The sequence below is a fragment of the Phoca vitulina genome, unplaced genomic scaffold (assembly GCF_004348235.1).
Source record: "Phoca vitulina isolate PV1807 unplaced genomic scaffold, GSC_HSeal_1.0 scaffold27, whole genome shotgun sequence".
Taxonomy (NCBI): Eukaryota; Metazoa; Chordata; class Mammalia; order Carnivora; family Phocidae; genus Phoca; species Phoca vitulina.
The window spans coordinates 26,592,421-26,601,698 of record NW_022589730.1 but is presented as its reverse complement, the minus strand read 5'-3'; the positions used below and the strand labels follow the sequence as shown (position 1 = coordinate 26,601,698).

The 9,278-nt window shown below is 57.8% G+C and overlaps 1 protein-coding gene across 3 annotated transcripts in view; it reads right to left on the bottom strand.

Annotated features, from left to right (window-relative positions):
- Window positions 1–328: 328 nt before the first annotated feature.
- ST8SIA5 (ST8 alpha-N-acetyl-neuraminide alpha-2,8-sialyltransferase 5) overlaps window positions 329–9,278 on the bottom strand; it is a 55,607-nt gene continuing 46,657 nt past the window's right edge. For all 3 annotated transcript variants that reach the window (XM_032422645.1, XM_032422644.1, XM_032422646.1), the window contains 3 exons: window positions 7,027–7,139; window positions 6,187–6,279; window positions 329–5,034 (listed from right to left, as the gene is read on the bottom strand). In XM_032422645.1, the coding sequence (XP_032278536.1) occupies window positions 4,566–5,034; window positions 6,187–6,279; window positions 7,027–7,139 (675 nt within the window). In that variant the 3' untranslated portion in view covers window positions 329–4,565. The remainder of the gene's footprint in view (window positions 5,035–6,186; window positions 6,280–7,026; window positions 7,140–9,278) is intronic.

Below are 9,278 nucleotides of genomic sequence, written 5' to 3'. Positions count from 1 at the left end.
GGCTGAGTGAGGGAGAGTCATTCATGGGGGGAGGGCTGGGGAAGGGAGGGGGCCGAGGAAGCCGTACTCGCTGAGGGTCTAGTTTGTGCCGGGCTCTGAGCTCAGCATTGTGCAACCCTACTTCACTTAACCCTCGCCACAGCCGGAGTGGCTGGTGTCCTGGCCTCGCTCCTCCAAAAACAAATCAGGGGTGCCTGGGTGGCTCAGTCGGTTGAGCGTCTGCCTTCAGCTCGGGTCATGATCTCAGAGTCCTGGGATCGAGCCCCGCATCGGGCTCCCTGCTCCGCTGGGAAGCCTGCTTCTCCCTCTCCTCCCCCTTTGTGCTCTCTCTCGCTATCTCTGTCACTATCTGTCTCTCTCAAATAAATACAATCTTAAAAAAAAAAAAGAAAGAAAACGAATCAGAGCCTTCAGGGACTTCGGCAGCCCCCTCAAGGTCACCCAGCTAGTAAGTGGTAAGAGCCTTGGAGCCAGGTTGTCCTTTCAACTATGCCAGTTGAGGACACGATGAGGTTGGAGATGCAGCGCAGGTACAGAGGATCAGGAGGCCATGGTGAGCATGCTTCTGACGCTCGGAGGGAGACCCTGCCTGCAGGTGAGGGGGCTGAGACGCAGGGACAGGACAGACGCTGTGAAGAGATGAGATTTCTGCAGGAGCCCTCCTGCTGAGAGGAGGGAGCCCTGAGGAAGCCTCACCGAGGGTGAATCAATGAAGGGGCCTGAGAAGGAGCATTCAGAGACAGGAGGAACATCAGGAGAGGAATCAAAGGAGGAGAGGACTCGAAAGGACGGCGACGCCATCCCTGTCACCTGTCACATGAATGTCAGGGATGAGGCCGGAGAAGCAGCCTCTGCTTTGGCAATAACTCTGGCAGGCCCTGCCCTCTTCCCCTGATAACTGTGCCCCGACTTGCCAACTCCCAGCACAGCTCCTGTGTTGCGTGTGGGCTCTTGGTGCACCGTCTGGACGCGCCCCGGGAGGGCAGGGGCTCCGATGTGATCCTCGGTCCCTGGCACCTAGCACAATGCCCCCGGACAAAGTGAGTGCTCAATAATTACTTGTTGAAGGCCTGGCTGAAGCCAGCCCTGTGCCCTCCCTCCACCGGCAGGAGGTGCGCCCCCACCCCTCCCCCCACTCAGTGGAGTGAAACCCCCCCCCAGGCTCTCTGCTCTCTGCAGCACCAGGTGAATAGCGGGCAGAGCTGCCTCGGCAGCATTGCGGAGTCTCAAAAGCTGCGTCTGACCTTGAGCCACCTTCCATTCTGCTTGGCTAAGCGCTGAGTCATTTACTTGTTTTTGCCGCCTTTCAACCCTAGAGCAGTGGGTTTAGCACAAAGGAGGACATGAGGGTTGTTTTATTTGTGGGGAATCGATTTCCCTTAAATAAGAATTTAGCTGGTAGTCTGCACTGCACAGTGGGATGGTGTTGGCGGGGGGAGGAACACGGTGGGGGCTTCTTGAGTCAATGGCCAGGAAACAATGAGCCTTTGGAAACAATGTTTTTCCCACAAACAGGGACTGCCAGAGAACCAGCAGGGCCTGGAAGTCAGGACACTGGGTGAGTCCCAACTGGGGCACCGGCTGGCCATGGGGCCTTGGGCAAGTCACTCAACATGCTGTCACTTACCATTTACTCTTTCTGGGCAGCTCTCCTCACCTGCAAGATGTAGAGATGACCTCAACTCCCTCCAGTGCCCGAATGGCACCCATTCTACCACGGGTGGCTGGGTGCTGCCATGGTGCGTGGTGGTGGGGGACACCTCCAAGCAGAGACGGCCTCCCGGACCCATGACAGCCTCCCAGAGCATTTGTCCCTGGAGTGGGGCCCAGTAGCGCCCTGCAGTGGCACCTCCCTCAGACTCCCTCTCGTTCCAGCCCTTGTGACACTGGCTGAGAAGAGGCTAAGATTGAGGTCCGGAGCATTGGCTTGGGGGTTCCACGCATCTGGGTGCGTTTTCCTCCATTGGGTGCCTGACTACGCGCAAGTCACTAAATCACTCTGAGCCTCCTCCTCACCTGTCCCATGGGGGCCTTCTTACCTAAGGGGGTCTTGTGGTGATCACAGGAGATAACTGCAAAGAAAGTGCTCCGTGCAGGGCCTGACCCAGAATGAGAGCACACTAAATGTTAGCTATTATAATAGTAAATACTATTTGTGGCTCAGATCTGTACATCAGGAATACCTCCAAAAACAAATTAGAGATTATAAAGACCCTAGAGATCTTTCCCAAGGCCCTGGTTGTCGAGATGAGGAAACAGATCTGTGGGGAGAGAAGAGACTCACCCTAAGATCCACAGGCAGAAATGGGACCATGAGTCCTGATTCCTCTACGGAGTGGATCATTGCGTTCTCTCCTCAGCTCCTACGAGGGCCCTGCTGGGGCGGATGCCAACCCGTGGCACCCTCAAGCGGTGGGAACCCTGATGTCTGATTCACCACGGTTCCTGCCCCCAACACGGCCCTCCCTGGAACAGAAGTGTTACCCAGGGGCCTCGGTCCACAGCAGGCATTCAGTAGAACCCTAGGCAGGATTTGACCCAGGCCACCTCCCCCTTCGAGGCCTGTTTCCTTAAATGGGATAAAATGGTCTTTTGGAGCCTCGCAGTCCTGACATGCCACAGTTTCAAGAACTGGCCTTAATTAACCACAAACACATGGCTGGAAAGCTCAGCTAGCCAGAACCTTCCCCAGAAGTACCTTCCTTGGGAGGAATGGGCAGACCCCAAGAAAGCCTAGTCACCCACTGCCCTTGCACAGTTTTTCCCAGCTTATGGCCCACTAGGGTCTACCTTGTCTTATTGGCTGCGTCCCTGCTCTACAGAAAGCAGCCCGAGACTTGCCCAGTCAGGACCAGGGCTCAGAATGAAGGAGGATCTAGAACAGTGCTGTGCACGGAGCATGCACTCCATAACCACCCACCAACATGAAACACGAGCCCACACAAAGTGGTTTTGCCAAGGAGGGAGCCCTGGACCGGGAGCCTGGAGGCCGGGGACTGAGCCCACGCTCTCCCCTCGCACTGGTTGGGCCTGCTGCTCTGGCTGTAAAAGGTGGTCATCGGATGGTGGGACCCCCTCCCTGCTGAGACCTCGCAGCTCCCCGCCCTCTTCAGGGCACCCAGCAGGCTGGGTTGGGGTCTGTGTACGGTTTGCCCTCCATCCCTAGAAGAAAGTGACTCTGCCTTTATTCATCACCCTATCTTCCCAAGCCCACCCCAGATCTAAGCAGAATAAGTTTCTGGAAAAAGGCGGCAGGGAGGGAGGGTGGGAGGAAGGGGTCTGAAGTCCCTCCGGAACTAACAATCCACACGTCCACAAAGCTAGGTTCTAAGGCAAGTCACTGCAAGTGTCTATTAGGTAGGACCTTGCTGATGGTGGAAACACCACGGGGGAAGGAAAGGCAATGAACTTCAGAGGTGAAACGCCATGTTAACCCCTTTCGGCTCAGGCCCAGCTAACTTCCCAAAGCACAGGCCTGTGGGTCCACGCGTGTGAAGGCCGCCAGGCTGTGGGATGTGGGGAGTCCTGCCTTCCCCGTGGGACCCTCAGTGATGCTGGTGTTGGAGGCCATGACGCACTTCCGTCTGCAGAATTCATCAGTTACATGTCAGTGCTTTCCAGCCCAGAGCCTACAGTTCCAGTGCAGGAACACAATGTAGCAGGATTCCGAAGGATTCAGGAACAGAGAGGGGATCTTATAAATAACTCCTGGTTAAAACAGAGCTGAAAATAAGGAGACAGGAGAGGAAGCAGATTGCGAAGCGCAGGTTGAGTCAAAACCATTGGCTTGAAAACCTTCGTGCAAATGGCTGGTCCTTCTCGGCGGAAGATCACACACAGGATGGGACCTGGAGGCGCCGAGACGGTGTGTGTGCCTGAGGATGCAGGTGAAAGCGCGAGGCTCCCAGCACACGGTGTCGAGGTGAAGATGCTAAGACACGGGGCTTGCGGTAGATCTCGCGGCGTCACTTAAGGGACTCAAATCAGTTGCAGTGACCGTGGTTAAGACCCTGGACCCCCCTGAGCCACTCTGTCTTCACAGGAAGGTCTGGCTGCTGGGTTGATCTGTAAGCTCTGAGATTCTAGACAGCAATTCACAGCTGAGGCCGCGGTATAAAGCCCTGGAAGCCAAAAGTCGGAACTAAATCTTGACGGTGCTCCCACGTCCGGTCTCCGTTTCCGTTCTGGAGGGCCTTCCTCTAGCTGCGACAAGGCCACTACAGTGTGTGCTCTCCCCAGTGCTACAACTGAGCGCAAATGTGCTTTATTCACTTGCAATCCCCCAAGGCCCCTGATCTTGGGGTGTGGCCCAGCAGCATGCTACCCGGGGGCAGGGTGGGGACACGGGGCCCCGGCAGAGGCCAGGGAGCTTAGCACACAGCCGGCTCTGTCCGGGGGGGGGGGCCCCCAGCCCTGCCTCCTGGCCCGCACCACCCACGCAGGCAGCTGAACGCCCGAGGCAGTGACAGCCTGAGCGGCAGCCACGCCCCGCCCCCGCCCGGCGCAGGGGGGAGAGGAGGAGCGGGGTCCTGCTCGCCGCGGGGGCCGGCCAGCCCGCGCCACCCTCAGCAGCAGGTGCAGGCGCCCGTGTGCACGCGCAGGATGCCCCGGCTGTGCAGGTGCAGGAAGTTGAAGATCTCGGAGGGCATGGCGTGGAAGCCGGGGCGGGGCTTGACGTTGTCATAGTAGTGGTGGGTGATGTAGAGGCCCGAGGGGTTCATGGGGAAGGCCCAGAAGCCGAACAGGTGCACCTCCTCGCAGAGCTCGAGCGCCGCCGTGGCCAGGATGAGGCCGGTGCTGATGCGCTTGGCGCGCACCCCCAGGCTGAGCCAGTAGCGCGACACGTTGACCAGGTACTGCGGGTGGAAGTAGTACACGGCCTGCGGCGACTCGAAGTCGTCCAGCACGTACTTGACGCGGATGGACACGTCGGTGTTGCGCGTGTTGTAGAAGGCGGGCAGCAGCACCGACGCGTTCTCGTACACCTGCAGCACCCGGTAGAAGGGCCGCCGCCACTTCTCCAACTTGTGGAACCTGGGCGGGGCCACAGCAAGACGGTCGGCAGCCCACTCCCCAGGCCATGGGCCCCCCCGGAGCCCCTGCCGCCCCCACCCGCCACCCCGGGGCCTCTTCGGGGCACGCAGGGCACTCCAGGCCACCCTGCTGCTCCCTTTCATTTCCTTCGCCTCCGAAGATGAATGCCCTATATTTGTGTAAGTGGGCCCAAAGGGACAAGAGTGTAGGGACCGCCGTGCTTCACCCCAAGGGATGAGGGCGTCCCAGGGTGGACTCGGTGGGGCAGGGGTGAGGAAGGGGAGGCTCTCCCTGGAGTCCGCAGGCCATTCACCTGTACTTTCTCTCCCAAGGCCCCTGGTGAAGTACACCAAAAGAGTCTGCCTGTCCTCTCAGCCGCTCCTCCCCCACAGCCCCTCCCTCCCCTTCTTCCTCACATTAAAGGGCCCTCCTGTGGGCTCATCTCCCTCCTCTCCCCTGCTCCTTCACTCTGCTGACTCCGTTAGTGTCCCTGGGCACCTCACCCCATTTACCAACTCCCCACCCTCTGGTCTCTGGCTGTCCCCCGTCTTGCCCCTAGCCTGACCTGGATGGTGTGACTGTGCCCCTGGCTGGAGTTTTAACCCCTGAACCCCCTTCCCTGACGCCTCCCACACAGACAGACCCCAGGAGGGGCACTCAGCGGGGACTGAGATCTTTGTGTGAGGCTTCTCCCCAGAGCCGCCTGGACACAGCAGCATAGGAAGCTGCCTGCCCCCATCACACACTGGAGAGCTTTATGGCCCATCTAGGTGAAGACTGTCCCGACCAGTGCTGTCCAAGGGAACCATCATGTAGGCCACATATGTAATTTTCAACGTCCTAATGATCACATTTAGATAAGCAGAAAGACATGGGTGAAATTAATTTTCATCATATTCTATTGAATGCTCACAATGTTTTATTTAACTTGATATACCCCAAATACTACTATTTCCACATGTAATCAACATAAACAATTGATGAGCTGTGGCCCATCGGCTTTTTCATGGTAAGTCTTTGGAATCAGGTGTGTGTCTCCCACTACAGACAGCACCGGTCAATCTGGATGCCGCATTCCCTGTGGCCGGTAGCCACGCGTGGCAGTCAGGGCTGCTCTCCTGGACAGCACGAGTCTGGGGGAGGCTCACTGACCTCTCTGTGATGATGCTGGGGTTCACAGTGACCACATCCGTCTTCACGCCCACATCCATGGTGTACTTCTCTGAGATGGGGGGTAGGTTGCACCTGCAGAAGACACAAGCAGCCTGGCTGCATGTACTCACTCATTCCAGAGGGAGCTGGAGAGTGGGCAGCGCGGGGGTGTGTGGGGAAGGCCAGATAGTGCTCACACGCAGAGGGGTGCCGAGGCAGCCAGCAGGGTGGAGCCTTGGTAGCCTGCGCATGGAGGGGCAAGTTCAACTCCTTCCCTCTCCCACCCTGAGTGGCACGGTGATTATGGATCCATGACCCGTGAGACCCCACTACAGCCTCAACCCCAATCACTTTGCTTTAAGCTTTTATTTTCAACCCATCTTCTTGATCCAGGCTAAAGACTATAAGCGAGGATCACCAAAGAGATAAGAGGGGGCTCTATCTAAGGAAGAAGAAATACAAGGGCCAGTCTCCAGCTTAAAGCCAGGGCAAAGCAACACTGGTGTCAGCCACAAAGTTGCCCTGGTTCCAAACACTGCTTCTGGAAGAGGAGAACTCAACCAGGGAGGTGGCCGCAACCTCCCATTCTGCAGATGTGGAGACTTGAGGCCTTGACAGGTTCGGCCACTGGCCCTGAGGGACAGGGCTGGAGAAGGGAAGGAACAAGCCAGAGTGTAAAGGTGTGCAGGGGTGGGGAGTGGGGACCGGTCACCTGAAGGACAGCATTAGGGCACAGGGCATTAGGGCATGGGGCTGGGGCGCCACCAGAGGGAAGGGCAGGGAACAGGAGGGCCGTGGGGGGTAGAAGCAGCAGGTGCAGGGTCGGGGCCATTCTTTTACCGGAAGACAAAGTCGGCGCTGTTGATCTCCCTCCCACAGCGGCTGTTCTTTAGGATGCCTCCGTTGCCCACCACCGCACACTTCTTAAACTGGGACCGGTAGTAGGGCATGTCCTGGGAGAGATGGGCACACAGCTGTCAGGGGCAACGCCCTCCCTGCCTTCTTCCGCTGCCCTCACCCCTGTACCCACGGCCGCCTCTCCGAGCCAGCCTGGCAGGGACTGTGGGGGGAAAGTGGTTATTCCACCTTGCAGATGAGAAGAGTGGTCAGGAGACTTGTTCTCAGTCCCCCCTCGCAATTACGAAAGCTGGAAGAGAAGCAGGGTCTCCACAGCCTTTTTCAACAAGCCCTGGGATGCCTCAGGTTTCCTGAAAGAAGGGAGTACAGGTGATGGCCAGTCCTGCTTGCTTTTGGTTTTCCCAATGTTTGGAAGCTCATCTTCTTTATGACTTCCCAGATGCATAGTCTATTGGCTCGTGCAGACGTGCTGGGGGATGACAGCAGCAGAGATGGGGACAGGGCCCTAAACCTGGCCCTCCCCCCTTTCAGCTCAGGGCAAGGTACACAGGGAGGACGTAGGCCTGGGACACCAAGGTCATATGGCCTGGGACAGATGCTGGGACTTGGCAGCAGCAGGGACAAGAGACCAAGGGTTGAGAAGCAAGGCCACCACTGGGGAGCAGTGAGAGCCTGAAACACCTCAAATCTCTGCAGAGGAAGAGCTCGGAGTACAGGAGAGCCCAGGGACAGTGGCCCTCGCAGGAGCCCTGGGCGTGACCACCTCACCGCACTTTGACCTTGTCACGCCCTGACTGCTGGGCTTACGTCGGTCTGGGCGCCGGCTGCCCACAAAGGCTCCCTGGCCATGCCTTCCAGGGGACCCCAGGCAAGCGCTGGCTGGCCTGAGGGGTTAAGAGTCCTGGTCCTGCCACGTCCCTGCTCTAGGTCATAATCCCCTCCTGGGCAGCCGGGGGCGGACGGAGCCCAGCAGCCACACACACAGCACAGGCAGAAGCACAGACCTGGAGTCAAGGGTAGGGGGACCAACCACCCCAGCTGGCCCAGGACTGGGGAGCTTTGTCTACGATGCAGGACTTTGCTTGGGTCCACCCAGGAGAGTCTGAGGCCAACCAGTATTGGGCACCTGAGGCAAAAGCCCCAAGCTCAACCCTGGTTTTGCCCCATCATGAGATGAAGGAACCATGGACTGGTGTTCTGAGTTCTCAGCAACTCAGTTTTTCCACCTGCAAAATTCGGATAATAACATGCGAGTGTCATGCTTTTCAATGCGATGATGCAGAGCAGAGTTTCTCAACTTGGCGCTTGTTGACATCTTGGACCAGATCATTCCTCGTTGTGGGGGGCTGACCCGTGCACTGCAGAACGTTTAGCAGCATCTGTGGCCTCTCCCCACTAGACGTCAAGGGTATCATGATGACCAAAATGTCTCCAAACATTGCCAGAGGTCCCCATGGTGGTGTAAACGAAAAGCCTACCCAGTGCGGTGCTTGACCCATGGGTATCTCTGCACGGGGACCAGGTTGTTATTACTGTCATGAGGCCCCGAAGCTCCCCCCCGGGGGCCCACGAGCCTGTGGGGCTCCCCACCTAGCACACAGCAGCTGGCCAGCCCTGAATGACCATGGCCCTGGCGGCACCTTGGGCTTCCAGTGGGGCCCGCTGCCAGGTGGCGTCATGGAAAATCACACCACAGCGGACCCTCAGGAAGGAGGCTAGATCTGCAGGAGGGGCTGCGTCTCTCTGTGGGAAGCTGTCCCTCAAGGCCCATTTTCCCTGGAGGGACGGGCCCAGGGGCCACGGGGGGTGGGGGTGGGGGAAGGGTATCTCAGAGCCAGTGGGGAAGACGGCACTGCTTGACTTCCACCAGGGACAGGAAAACACCAAAGTTATCTTTGGAGAGAGGGAGGCCTTTATGTTCTATGTCAGTGTTTCCCAAACTTCTGCACATCAAAAACAACCTGGAGTACTTTCTGAAAATAGAAATTCCTGGGCTCCATCCCAGAACCATGGAATCAGAATCTCTAGGGCGGGGGTAGGAGACCAAGAAGCTGTATTTTATACAAACCCAAGAAGCTGTATTTTATACAAACCCAAAGAAAGACTTACCCTGAGGCAATACTTCTACGTCACAGGATCGGATTGGGGGGAGGGGGTGGCTCATTATGGCCTCCGGCCTCGGGCCACATCAGACCTGCTCGTTTCTGTATCCCCCCCCCCCCCCCCCCCCCCCC